This window comes from Gekko japonicus, unplaced genomic scaffold (assembly GCF_001447785.1).
Source record: "Gekko japonicus isolate JY-2015 unplaced genomic scaffold, Gekko_japonicus_V1.1 scaffold257, whole genome shotgun sequence".
Classification (NCBI taxonomy): Eukaryota; Metazoa; Chordata; class Lepidosauria; order Squamata; family Gekkonidae; genus Gekko; species Gekko japonicus.
Genome location: NW_015171509.1, coordinates 660,092 through 675,163, shown reverse-complemented (window position 1 = coordinate 675,163; position 15,072 = coordinate 660,092). Strand labels below are relative to the sequence as shown.

Below are 15,072 nucleotides of genomic sequence, written 5' to 3'. Positions count from 1 at the left end.
TTTGGGGGGCCTTTCTTGGGAGTTGACAGTTGCCCAGTTGCCTGGAATTTGGGCAGGAAGTCCGTTGCCGGCTACCGTGCTTTCCCCTCTGCATGAGTCACTCACGCTGCCCCTCAGCCACGGCGACAGGGAAGGCACCTGTTGTTCCTGTAAGGCAGGCAAGCAGGCGTGCAAGCTGCACAGAAGCATTGCTGATGAGTTTCCCGGTGCCTTCTTTGCCCTGGAGCAAGGCTTCTTGTGGGGTGGGCTGGGGTGGGAAAGAAGCTTCTTGGCCTGGCTTTGCTATTTGCCAGCTCTAAAGTTTTACTCCTCCAGGCTGCAGAAAGGAAGGTGGAGTGTGTGTGTGTGGACAGAGAGAGAAAGAGAAAGGAGTAGAAAAAACTGTGAATTAAAAACAATATATATACAAAACAGGCTTCTTACTATTTGCAGTGCAAATTCTTGAAAAATTGAAGCAAAACTCCCCCCCCCCTTTCTGACTGCTCACGACAGAAAGCTGAACTCTTGCTAATGAGTTTATCTGGGGATGTACTAAACGGAAGGACAGGATTGCTCATTTGAAACAATGGGAAACACTTGAAGGCCCATTGGAAATAATGGGAGCCAGTAATGCCAATTGATTTCCATGGGTTTCCATTGAAATACATTACAGCTCAAGAAGAGTTGCAAAGAAAGTGCGAAATGGATTTTCAATTAAGGTCTCTGATCTCAAATACACTACTCTGGGACTGGAATGGCAGTCCCTGGGGCAGCCCTTGGGGGTACCAGGAGTATAATGGGACTGGAATGAAAGGGACTGAAATGACAGGCCCCAGAGTGGAATGACATCTGCTACCCCCCAGGTGCTGTCATTCCACTCCTAGAGCACTCCTACTACTCCCAGGGGCTGTAATTCCACTCTGGGGCCTGTCATTCCAGTCCCAGAAGACTACAGTTACTTCCAGGGGCTGTAATTCCACTCTGGAGCCTGTCATTTGAGTCCCAGAACACTCCTGCTACCCTCAGGGGCTGTCATTCCACTCTTGGGCCTGTCATTCCACTCCCAGAACACTCGTGCTACCCCCAGGGTCTGTCATTCCACTCTGGGGCCGGTCTTTCCAGTTGCAGAACACTCCTGTTATCCCCAGGGGCTGTCATTCCACTCTTGGGCCTGTCATTCCACTCCCAGAACACTCGTGCTACCCCCAGGGTCTGTCATTCCACTCTGGGGCCGGTCTTTCCAGTTGCAGAACACTCCTGTTATCCCCAGGGGCTGTCATTCCACTCTTGGGCCTGTCATTCCACTCCCAGAACACTCGTGCTACCCCCAGGGTCTGTCATTCCACTCTGGGGCCGGTCTTTCCAGTTGCAGAACACTCCTGTTATCCCCAGGGGCTGTCATTCCACCCTCAGAACACATGTTACCCCCAGGGGCTGTCATTCTACTCTGGGGCCTGTCATTCCACCCTCAGAACACATCTGTTACCCCCAGGGGCTGTCATTCCACTCTTGGGCCCATTCCTGGCTCCCATTGTTTCCAGTGGGCCTTCAAGTCTCTCCCATTGTTTCCAATGGGCAATCCTGTCCTTCCTTATAGTACATCCCGTCAAAACCTTGGAGCTGGAGAGGGTTCCCTCTCCTTTTAAATTATTCTTAGTATTGCACTGGTATGACTTCCAAGTGGCTGGTCATCAGTGCAATAGGAATCAGTGCAATAGGAATCAGTGGGATGTGTGAGTGATGAATAAACCTTATTTCACTTACAAGAACAGCCTTGTTAAATCAGCTGTTCTTTCGGAGCTTGCATTGCCAAAAGCTTGGTTTTGCATCCTTCTGCCTTTTTCTTTCTGGGTTCTGTACCCATTCCATCAATTTTGGGGTTAGTTATGACCTTTTGTGGCTGTAGAAAGAGGTCTGGTAAGCTGAAGGGCTTTATTGCTTTAAAGGGTTGTGATTTAATTGGGAGGGAGGGGAAAGAACAGTACAACTTTAAGCACCCTTTGTCATTTGTCATGTCGGGCTCAGAAATGCTTGATTTGGGCATATGTTATGGAGAAGTTGCAATTAGATAATTCATATATATATTGTACCAGTGATATATGTGTTGAAGTCTGTTTAAATGATCTTAAATGCCTGAGTAGTGGGTGTTGCCTTTTGACATACTTCCGATGATGTCAGGGGGTGTGGCATATGCAAATAAGTTATGCTAATGAGCTCCTGCACCTCTTTTTTAACGAAATGACCCCTGCTCCTTCCATTATCTTGCATTCATTCCTGAAAGGTAGCTCCTCTTTCTGTATAGTAGATCCTATCGCACCTCAAGCCAGAGAATCTTTATGATACAGGCATCAACTTGCAGAACATCTCTTTTCTCTACCTATGGTTAATTCTTTTTTCTCAGCAGAATGTTATCCTGTCATACAACTATAGGTCCTACTCATGTTCTCCTATGGCTATTTTACAACATACACAAAAAAACAGACAGAACGCTACTTGTACAATAGATTAATTATTGCATCGCAAGTCTTCAGGAACAGCTTCATTCCAAATGCTCATTTATCCATTATTTCAACCAAAAGAAGCAGAAGAACCTATGGAACTGTGGAGTAAAGGAAATGAATAAATCTGTATTTTATAATGATCCTGTACAACACAACTGTAGCAAAAGGTAGGAAAAGGATACTTACTGTTTTCTTCAGGATTTTGACAGCATAGGGCTTCTGTGTTCCCTTCTGCCTGCATCTGTACACAATAGATGTAGCACCCCTGAATGAAAGAGAAAATACAATTTCATACTCATATAAATGGAATACATTTACGTAATGTGTGGCTAGCACATACGGGTCTCTCAAAACTAGAATTCTGCTTCAAATTCAATGTGCTGAAATAAAAGAATAAAACTCATATCCTTCAGATTTTTCACTGCTCTATATAAATTCAAATACTTGTTTTAGATTTGTTTCAGATATATTACTTATAATTCCACATCTATACCAGTAAATATATCCATAATCCCAATCTCGTTAGCCACATGTACTCTGCTCAGGCATCATCAATATCAAAAGGCTTTCACTGCTAATGACCTTTACCAGACATTCTCCGGGCACATGGGGGTTGGGGAGGGGAAGTATCATGGTGGCAAACTCCATCCCTGACCTACACTTTTTTACTCAAACAAGAGTATAGAGCCTATGCATGTACATGTATACATGAGTATGGCTCTCTCCATACATTCAGGATCTACCCTGGTTCCTAACCATAGAGACAGCTGTTTGCACACAGACTCCATACACTCATTCCTGTGGGTTGGATCCCACATAGACTTCCACAGGCACAAAGGGGGAAGTTGCTTTTGCTGATTTCTCTCTCCCACAGGGGACCTGGGAATGCCAGCAATAGTTTGGGAGGGAATTGGAGGTGTCCATGGAAATCTTGTGGGATCTAAGTCAATGAATGCATGTAGGTGGAGGCAGAGATTGCCTCTGGGATCCCATTGCACCCCCCCCCTTTCATTCTATGCTGAAATAACACTTGAAAAAGCTTCTAATGGTTTTACTGTGCAGGATGTAGGGAGTTTTGAAAACAGAGCACCCCCTTTTCCCTTTGAAAAATCAGGTGCATGGAGACCTAGTTTTGGACTGGGTCCATGGAGCGAGAGGAAGAGAATTGTTCCTTTTTTTGTAACCTGAAATTGCCCCAGAGAGCCAGTATGTGTCTCACTGGGGAAATATACAGGTACTGACATGTCATTGAGCCCTAAGAGTGCAATCTTAAGTACAGTTGTACAGCCAAAAGTATAACTATGTTTAGGATCGTGCCCGTCTCCCTCAGAAGAGAATCTGCTTCATTAGTGGCTCTCTCTGCTCTGAATGATAGTTATAATTCCACTGCTGGAATTACTTTAAAGCACTAGAAAATATAATGTTCAGCTGTCAGTGTTGGTAAGGACTTTCCTGCTTTTATAAATCAAAGGTTAAATAAAAAAATAAATAAAAAAAATTCTTCAAAGTTTTAGATACTTTAGATAAAGTACAAGTGCAAAGACAGAATTGGGTGACATACTTTTTCATATGAGATATATATACAGCAGGTTTTTTTAAAATGTTATTTGATAGAACTCTGAATAGACTGCAATATTTTATCTTATGAATAATCTGTTCATTTGTAACATAACTTTAGCAAAAATTCTACTTCTACAACTCTCATATGCACACACACCCACATCCTTCCCATGTTCATATATTTTGAATACATGTGAGAAATTGGCAAATGGTTATATAAGCAAGCAAACCATATTCTAAAATGTATCTTTGTTGAATAAATATGGAGTTGAACTCAGGATGACCTAACATAGCAACATCCTTAGCACATTCTAAAGAAGTTGTAGCATAAAGCAGATGTAAGTAATGGCAAAATGGGAAAGACAAATGGACAAAGGAAAAAGGAACTTTGACTAAAAGTGCTTCAGGTAAAGCTGAAGAAATCAAGAGTATCTGGTCTAGGGTTGTGCAAAACCACCACCACCACCACCAGTATTTTTCGGGTTTGGGTATATATAGGGTGGTGCTAGGAGAGAGAGGGTCACTTCAGCACTCCTTGGTATGTGGGGTCCCTCAGGGGGCAATCCTCTCTCCAATGCTGTTTAACATCTATATGTGCCCCTCGCCCACCTGGTGTGGAGTTTCAGGCTGGGTTGCCATCAGCATATAGATGACACCCAGCTGTACCTGCTGATGGACAGCCAGCCAGATGTTGCCGCAGCTATTCTGGCTGAAGGACTGGAGGCTGTGGTTGGATGATTGAAACAGAGCCAGCTGAGACTGAATCCATCAAAGACGCAGGTTCTATGGCTGGGTAGAGGGGCTTCAGGGCTGGAGTGCCAACTCCCAGCTCTTGACAGTGTACCTCTAACACCAGTACCAACTGCCAAGAGCCTAGGTGTGTTTGTGGATGCCTCCTTGTCGATGGAGGCTGAGATCACAAATGTTGCTAGACTGGAGTTTCTCCAGCTGCTCCTTCCTGTGTCACCCTAACCTAGCCACACTAATCCATGCAATAGTCACCTCCAGGTTAGACTACTGTAACTTGCTCTACACAGGGCTACCCTTGAAGTTGACCCAGAAATTACAACTGGTCCAGAATATATTTATTTGTTGTATTTATATCCCACCCTTCCAGCAAGCGGGTTCAGGGCAGGTAACATACTGGAACCCCTCTGACAGCACACATTCAACCAGTGCTTCACCAGCTGCACTGGCTCCAGATTGAGTACCAGATCAGATTCAAGGTTTTGGTATTAACCTTTAAGACCCTAAACAGTCTGGGACCAACGTATCTACGGGACTACCTCTTCTGGTATACCCCCACAAGAGCATTATGCTTTGGTGATCCCTGGCCTGAAAGATATCCGGCTGTCCTCAACCAGAGCCAAGGCCTTCTCAGCCCTGGTACCGGCCTGGTAGAACTCTGCCTAATGACTTGCATGCCCTGTGGGACCTAGTACAGTTTTGCATAGCCTGTAAGACAGAGATGTTCCACCAGGCCTATGGTTGAGGACAGCAATGGTTTTTCAGCAAGCCTGGCCTCCCTCCATTCTCTCCTCTCCGCTCATGATGTACGGACATAAATTGGTCTTTTAAATTCCATCTGAAGTAGTTATAGAACTTTTCTATAGTTTTTAATTGTTTTAATCTGATTGAAATGTATTTATTGAATATACTGTTCACTGCCCTGAGCCCTACATGTAGAAGAAGAAGAAGAGAAGAGGAGATTGGATTTATACCCCGCCCTTCACTACCCAAGGGAGTCTCAGAGCATCTTACAAACCCCTTTCCCTTCCCCTCCCCACAACAGACACCCTGTGAGGTAGGTGGGGCTAAGAGAGCTCTGACAGAAACTACTCTTTTTCAAGGACAGCTCTTATCAGAACTACGGCTTGCCCAAGGTCATCCAGTCAGGTGCAAGTGGAGGAGTGGGGAATCAAACCTGGTTCTCCCAGATTAGAGTCCACGCACTAACCACTACACCAAACTGTAGGGGAGGATGGTCTATAAATCAAATAAATAAATAAATATTGAACCTGACAAATATTGTTATTTCCCGATACTCCCAAATCCCAATACCGGTATGGTATTTGGATTCAGAAAATATTCGGGATTCCTGAATTTTTTGGGGTCCAATGGACCCAAGAAGAAAAAAACCCCAAGAGGATCGGCTGGAGCCAAGAGCTCTGCGCTGCCCCAGCCAGTCCTGGGCTGGCTCCTCTTTGCAGTTCAGTTGAAACAGAGTTCTGCTGGGGCTCTGCCAGGCAGCCTCATTTAGACTGGACTGCCCAAACAGAGCCGCCCTCATCCTCCATTGTTTCCAATGGGGGGAAGGCATTTAAAGGGACTATGGTCCCTTTAAATGCCTTTTGCAAGCCATGAGTGTCCAAATATTTTCATGATTTTTAGGGGTGTCTATTTTCGGACAGCTGAATCCATGGCCTACTCTGTAACTGGCTGAGAAAATACTGATAATGTATTTATTGGGTGTTTTTTCAGCTCGGCTTATACTGAAAGCATACCCATAATCTGGTCCATTCAGCAATAAATCAGAAAAGTCTTTAGGTATAACCAATTGCCTTTGCATACTAGTTATATAATGATATTTAAGACTGATGCATTATCTTGGTATGTAAGCAAGTTTAAACTACTAGATTTCTTCTCAGTTGTTCCTCTACAGCTGTGGAACCTCCATTCCGTCTGTTCTTATAAATGGATATCACCATACAGCAGGGAGCTATTGCTGTTGTTGGAAGGCTCCTTAAGCTGGAAGAAGACTTTAAACTTTGCTGAAAGGACTGGTAGAATACAACTCACCAACATGTACACAGACAGTCTTAATCAAAATACGTTCAGGTTCACATTCACTTATATATACAATATAAAATAGGAATACGGAGGGAAGTAGTTAAATGCTAGATGAATATAATATACAATGAAGTGCATCAGATTTTAGCCAGTTATTTTGAGTGCCTTTGCAAGACAAGTACACTCCACAAAATTCACATTAGTCTATTTGTTGCTATCCAACCATTCTCTTCTTTGTCTACGTTGTGACTCTCAACTTGTGGAATGGCCTGCCTGAGGACATCAGACAAGCTCCCCCTTTCCTGGCTTTCCACAAACTATGCAAAACTAAACTATTCAAGAGGGTTTTTTCTGCGCAGGTAATAGTGTTGTGCTGTACAAAATGGTTCACAAACTTACCTGAATAAACGATCGGGACTGTGGTCTATACTGCTGTGTATAGCTTCTTATAATAAGATTCTGTTATGTAATTTCTGTACCACTTAGTGTGTCATGTAAATATTTATGCTATATTTCAGTTCTTTCTGTTGCCTCCAGACTTCTAAATCCTAATAAATGTGTTACTGAATGTCCCATTTTGTTGATGGTACTGACTCATAGTGATCTGCCTTGAGAACCTGTGAGAAAGGCAGACTGTAAATAACAGAAATAAATAAATAAATGGATAAAAGTCGAGCTCTGTTCATAGTTCTTTGAATCTCACACAGCACTCAATAAGAGCTCAATTTGCACAGGTGACAAGAGGACCAAACTTCAGCATACAACTAAATAGACCCTTTGTGTGATGGACCTGACACAGTGAAGTAAACTACTACTTGTAGTTCTGCAACCAGGTTATTTATATAATAAGAGAATTAAAGAGGGCTAATACAATTTCTTTCTCAATTCCCCAATAGTAGATATTAACTCGAAACTTGTCCTATCCTATCTCATGGCTATATTCTGATAGAGGGTTCTGATTAAAATAAATAACCTTCAATTTTCCATGGTATGACCAATAATTTATCTCAGTTGTGACTAGAGAATGATGCAGTGAGATCTGACAGCCATATAAAGCTGCCTTTTATTAATGTACTTATCATGTAGTTTAGTACACAGCTTTAGCTTTAATATTATGCTTTGCTCTTTTCTAAAACCTTGCACCACAAAGATTAATAGTGCAATCCTGTGCAGACTTACTCCAGTTTAAACCCATGGATTTTAATGCATCTAGGTTGGAGTATAGGATTGCACTGTACATTATTCTGATCTGCTTGAATGGAAGTCTTCAAATCAGTACAGATTAAAACATATATAAATCTGATGGTACATTTAGCACATTTATCAGATGGTAATTAATGGGATCATCATTCTCCCCTTTCCCCTTTTAAAGATAGATAGAATAATATTGTATATTCCCATTTTGGGGGGAAACAATTTTTGCCAGTATGGGTGTACACCAGTGTGGAATGTATTTTTAAAAATCACGAATATCTTGAAAAATATTTCAGGAGGAATGATATTATCCCTGGGAGTTTCATTTTCATGTAAACCTGGATTAATCTTTTTCTCTCTGATGAAGTTCCTGCTGGCCATAAATCCATTGCATTCAGTTCATGGAATCTAGTTACAAGGTAATTGACCCAACAGCCATTCCGCTACAATTAAATATATGTTCAAAGAGTCCTTCCCTCCCATCTGTCATAATCTGGACATCAATTTTAAATTTAATCTCTTTTGCCCTTTGTGCACCTAAATTCCCAAACTGGGAGACATTTCTATTGATTGCTACCAGCTCTTAGTCCACAACTGTTTTCACTACTGAGATTTTTTCTTTTTCACCAGTTGTTTAAAACTTCCTTACTTATGCATTACCTTTTTTTCCTTCTGCGGCAGCTCGGTGGGGAGCATGCAGCACTGTGCTGCTTCGTGTTTTTCCCCTGGAGCCCAGGCTCACAGCACTGGCAGTAGGAGTGGGCTGAGAAAGGGGGTTGCCCCCCCCATCCAGGCAGCGGAGGGGGCATCTGCCCAGCACTGCACCACTGACTCTCCAGTTTGCCCATGCAGGTTTTCCTCTGAACACCCCCCTCTAGCCCATAGGGCCTCTCAGTGAGGAGACATTATGGGTAGGGCGGGATATAAATCCTGGGCCATATGGGTAGGGCGGGATATAAATCCCAAAATAAATAAATAAAATAAATAAAAATAAATAATTTGAATTCAGTAATACTTATGAAAATGAGTTATTTTTTTAAAAAAATTCTATTTATTTATTTATTTATTTATAAGTATTTTTACCCCGCCCTACCCCGCAATACTTCAAGAGGAAATATATATATATATATACATATATACATAATATACATATACATATATACATATATATATGATCTTCCAAGCTGCTGAATTTATACTTACTTTTTTAGCTACTGTTGTTGTGGCAAATTGAACAGGATTAACATTATAAAAACCAGTAAGGGTGTAGAAGGAAACAGAAATACAAGGTAATCTCTACTATCCTCCTACATAGAATCCTGTGTGTCCTAGCCAAATACATTCATGATGGAATGGAAGTGCCCTGGCCAGTAGAGAAGAGCCAACCAGAAAATATGCTTCCATCTGCCTAACAGTTAAAAACTAGCAGAAAATTATTTCTAGAAGTTGTTAAAGCTATCGAATGACTAATCCATTCAGCTGTAAAGTGCATTAGGATGTAATTTTGATTCCTGATTGCAATTTCCATTTGTAAAAGATTAGCCTGTTATCAGAGGTATAACAGGATAATAGCTATAATCTAAATACATGAATAGCAGAATTCCAGAGTACAATGAATTCAGCATGGTATTCTATTACACATTTGAAATTAAATTAATCCTCTTTTAATGATTCTGAGAAGCATTGAGACCTTAGGCAATGCACACTTTCATAGGGCCTTTGAAGAATAGCTTTTGTAACACAGAATTTAACAACATCTTACAACTATTTTTAAACCCTTTGAGAACATACATTAAAAATGATTTTATAGGGATGCAGTTCTATTAAATGTAACATTCATGGGTTACCTGCTAAAGAAATTTTAGTGAATATTAAAGATTTGTAATTAGCTGCATGCATATTTAATGTCACAGAAATTATCACTAAACAAATATATAACTTCTAACTTGATAATGCCTAAAACTCCAGTCTTGATTTTCCAATTTTAAAAATGAAGCAGGCAATGTATATATTATTCTATGTTTTCAAGACAGATACTACAGGTCAGAGGAACATCCAGAAGTAAGCTAAAGAGCAGATTCTGCAGGAACATAGATACATTTTATTCTGATTTCAACTCAACTACTGCAGAAGCTCCAATTATAGAAGTTGTGCCACTTGTAAATAGTTTTGTGTGTGTTCATAGGAATCACCAACACGCAATCTTGCAAGAATGTGTTTATAACCTAGAAGATAGTCCTTTTGAGCACAATATCTAAATTTATCTCCTGTTTTGTGAATATAAGGTCTAAAATTAGGACTGCTGTTGGTCTGTTATGAAATGTTTATAGCCAGTATTGTGATTCTGGTGACCCAAGCCACCCATATAATATTTTAAACTTAAGAGACAGCTACAAATATTATTAAACAAAAGAGGAATGATTATATCAATACCCAATGGGAACATCTATACCAAGCTACAATTTCAAACAACTCCAAAATAATTTAGGCCACATTTCGAGTGCCTGTCGTGTGTGGACATTCTTTCTATGTCTGATTTCCCTGCATATTTATGGTTTCATGATTTCTCCTCCTTGTTCTATCAGTGTCCGAATCCTCCACACATTCAATCGAATACATGTTTGTAGCAAAGTAGTATTTATTGAAGTAATGAAGAAAGCTGGTACACAGGAACTGTTTGGAATGGCTAGGGACTGCAGGGCACCAGATAATAAACAGATTCATAAAATGTAATAACCAATAATCATGGTTCCCGCTTTCACGGGTGCTTCCGAAGTGCGCGCCTAAAGCCTGAGAAGAAAACGGTCCTCAAAGATAAACAATTACTAGCTTCTCATGACCTAGCTCATTATAGCATACTTGAAGACACAACTCCATCTCCCCACCTGTTGACCTTGTAGATAACTACGTTTCAAAGCAGTACAGAGAAAGGAATGCAGTTTGCAGGCTGCTGGTAGCATACATACGCATTGGGGTCGGAGAAAACCAGGGAGGGCAGAGAAGGACTATACACAGGTTACACAGAGTTCTTTGGCAGCTTGCTGACAATCAGGCTTCATCCTTTGTTGCTGAAACTTCAGACTGTACTCTAGAAGACTTAGCTGAGTGGCCTCCAGTGACCCCAGATGAAATTGTAGATTTAATTGGTCAATTGAAGTAAGGAAAGGCTTCCGGCCCAGATATACTCCTCCCTGAAATTTTAAAACTGGACCCTGATTGGTAGGCTGCCCTTCACGCTTCATTATTTACAATGATTGATAGAACAGGTCATATTCCCACAGCATGGCTTAATGCCATTATGGTCCCAATTTACAAAAAAGGTGAACACCCTCGCCCTTCCAACTATAGACCAATTAGTTTGCTCTCTATACTGAGCAAATTACATTCTAAGCTTTTGCTTTGGATAACTCATAATGTTATAGGCCCAGAACTGTTAGGGTTTTGTAAGGGGAAATCCACACTGCATCATTGTACCACCTTATTCCATTTGACTGATAAGTACACCAAAAGGAATGATTTAAAACTATATGCTGCCTTCCTAGATCTTAAGGGAGCATTTGATTCTATTGACAGGGAAATTCTGTGGACCGAACTAAATCATTTAAATATCGACAAGATAATTCTCATACTCATAAAATAGCTATCTATATATCTAATAGCCAAGTTGCCACCTCTGTGCAGATCCACACATTGAGGGCACTTGGGGGGCAGAGAGATTTTCCTGCACACTTGTAGTAGTCCCCAGGTGTGCAAAAAAATCTAAAAAGTTGAAAAAATATACAGGGGATATTTGAATACCCCCCAAAATAAAAGCATTCCCTGCACATGCACAGAGAATGCTCTGGTGATTGGGGGGGAGGCTCAGCAGGCTTGGCGGCTGGGAGCTGCTCGGGCCTCGCCACCAGTGCCAGGGGGGAGCAGGAGAAGGTTCAGTGGGCCTGGCGCCTGGGAGCCACTCGGGCCTCGCCGCCAGTGCCCGAGGGAGCAGGAGAAGGCTCAGCAGGCCCGTGTGGCTCGCGACCAGTGCAGGGACGGGGGAGAAGGATTGGCGGACGCAGCAGCTGAGAGCCGCATGGGCCTCACTGCCATTGCGGGGGGTGGAAGAGAAGGATTGGTGGGCCCGGCAGCTAGGAGCTGCGCAGGCCTCACCGTTGGTGCCAGGGGGTTGGGGGGAAGAAGGCTTGGTAGGCCTGGGTCTCAACATCAGTGTGTGGGGGAGAAGGCTCACCTGCAGCTGCTTCCTCCTCCTCCTCCTCCACGTGGAACTCCTTTACCCACCCCCATGAGTATTACAGGTCCCTGCTTCTTGTACTATTCTATTATCTTTGAAATCAAATGCTCAGTGACTGGGCAAAATCCCATGTAAAATCCCATGTAAAAAGAGTGTTAAACAGGGTTACACTTTAGCTCCCATTTTATTTAATTTGTTTCTTAATGTTCCTGCTCCATTTTTAGCTGAAGTTGATTGTCATTATCCAAAACTGGGTCCCATTCATGTTCCACTGTTACTCTATGCGGATTATTGTCTTGCTCCAGAGCTGGCCTTAAATGCTTATTGTATGTCTTCTTTTCTTCTCAATTAACAAAATACATTTGAATTTTGAGAAATCAAAAATATTAGTATTTGCTAGATCATGGAAAATGCATAAATGGGTAACTGGAAAGAAAGAAATAGAACAAGTTAAATGCTTTAGGTATTTGGGCTTGCAATTTCAATACAATGCATCATGGTCAACTCAACACAAATCAGTGGTCAATGCAACCAACATTAGTGCTTCAGCTATATCATGTTTTTTCTTTAGTAAAGGTAATCAATTTGTTCCAGCTGTGCTAAAAGTTTTTGTACGTGAAGTGATTTTCTAACTATTGTATGGGATTCCAATCTGCATAAGGGCCTGTAATTGGACTATTGAATGTGTGCAATCTAAGTTCTTACAGAAAACATGGGTATTCCATGCTGCATTCCACACGCAGCCCTCTGTTCAGAAACAGCTCTAAATGTAGTAGAAACAAGAGCGTGGCTCATGACAATTAAGTTCTGGTTGCGTCTGCATTATTATGTGGATGTTGGGAGTTTTATTCAGCTAATGCTCACCGAGCCCAATATCTCTAACTGGTCATCTTATATTGAGGAAAAAATCCTGGTCTTTGGCATTTCCCTAGATTCGCTGGCCATGCTCCCTTTCACGATTGCTTACTTGTTAATCACACAGAATCCTTGACATTGAAGCCCAAAAGCTTTATAGTTTAGCTAACAAGTCCTTTTACCCTCTTAGTTTTGAGGTTCCTCTTACAACAGGCCGAATGGCTTAACATAAGAAAATAAGAGACGCCAATGTTGGATCAGGCCAAAGGCCCATCCAGTCCAACACTCTGTCAAACAGTGGCCAAAAATACCAGGTGCCATCAGGAGGTCCACCAGTGGGGCCAAGACATTAGAAGCCCTCCCACTGTTGACCCCCCAAGCACCAAGAAGACAGAGCATCACTTGCCCCAGAGCCCCTATCTATACCTAGTGGCTAATAGCCACTGATGGACCTCTGCTCCATATGCTTATCTAATTCCCTTTTGAAGCCGTCCATGCTTGTAGCCGCCACCACTTCCTGTGGCAGTGAATTCCATGTGTTAATCACTCTTTGGGTGAAAAAGTACTTCCTTTTATCCGTTCTAACCCGACCGCTCTGCAGTTTCATGGAGTGCCCACGAGTTCTTGTATTGTGAGAAAGGGAGAAAAGTACCTCTTTCTCTACCTGCTCTTTCCCATGCATAATCTTATAAACCTCAATCATGTCACCCCTCAGTCGCCGTTTCTCCAATCTAAAGAGCCCTAAGCGACTTAACCTTTCCTCATAGGGAAAGTGTTCCAACCCTTTTATCATTCGAGTGGCATCTTGGGAATGTCCTGTTCCAAGCCCCACCCCTGGTGGGTGGATTGAAGCCCCCGAAAGTGGGTAAACCCCGCTGGTCCAGAGGGTCTGGCAGCCCTAGCATAGAGGCCTAGTCAAAAATGAGTTTGGGCAAGGTTGCCTGGCAACCAAATTAGTATTTGAGTTCCCTAGTAGAAGCTTCCACCTGTACGAGAGAGAGAACTGAAGGCCTTGTTTTCTGTTGTGAATGGTTTGTGTTCATGTGCTCTTTAAGATTTAATCATCTTGAATCCCAAATCCAAGTAAAGTATCTCGTTTATTATTCCAAAACTTTGTGTCCTCTGTGGTGAGCTCTGGGCTCTAGTGAACAGCTCTCTCCCTTGTAGTGTGAGTGAGTTCGCATGAGAGGCTTTTCATTGCATTTGCTGCCTTCTGCTGCTGGTGAGCAAACTTGTGTGCTGGAGAGAAGCCTTTTGGAAGACCAGCAAGGCAGAGAGTGAAGCAGCTTGCATTTTTTCTTTGTGACCAGGAATACGTCAAGGAGAAAGTGTAAATTTAGCCATGAAGTTGAAATAAAATTTCCTTGCTTCAGTGCTGACAGAAATGAAAATGAAGCAGAATGCACTACATGCAAGCGTTTTGTCTCTATGGTAAACAAAGGAAATCATGGTTTGGGAGGGCCTGTCAACAGTGAGAAGCACAAGGAAAAGATCCAGAGCTGTCTTCATATCCCAAAGGTCTTTATCAAACAAAATCAAAAAATAGAAAACCATCTTATAGTAACTGAAGGAGCATTGCCATTTCATGCTGTAAAACGTCACCTACCATATAGGTCTATGGATTGCACATCAAAATTAAATCAAGTGATATATTCTGATTGCATTTTGACTTTTTGGTTAAATATACAGCTGTATATGTATTTCACTATATTTATACAGTTATATTTAGGTTAAAGCACATTTATAGACTTTGTAATTATATGAGTGTATTTATTTATTACATAATTTTACACAGCATAATTTTATTTGAGTTTACTACTCATAGCTGTGACCCCTGTTCAGATTGGTGTTTCATTTGCCAGCGAGAAATTCTTACTTGTTGGGACATCCAAGAAAAAACCATTCTTGTTGGTGAACAGTGTCTCCTTTTTTGACTCACAAAATCTGGTCACCCTAGTTAGG

General features: G+C 41.8%; 1 protein-coding gene across 1 annotated transcript in view; it reads right to left on the bottom strand.

Moving 5' to 3' along the window:
- Positions 1–15,072, bottom strand: part of CAMK4 (calcium/calmodulin-dependent protein kinase IV) — a 111,082-nt gene that overhangs the window by 38,483 nt on the left and 57,527 nt on the right. Inside the window, exon 2 of the mRNA XM_015419322.1 lies at positions 2,667–2,745. Within this exon, the coding sequence (XP_015274808.1) occupies positions 2,667–2,745 (79 nt within the window). The remainder of the gene's footprint in view (positions 1–2,666; positions 2,746–15,072) is intronic.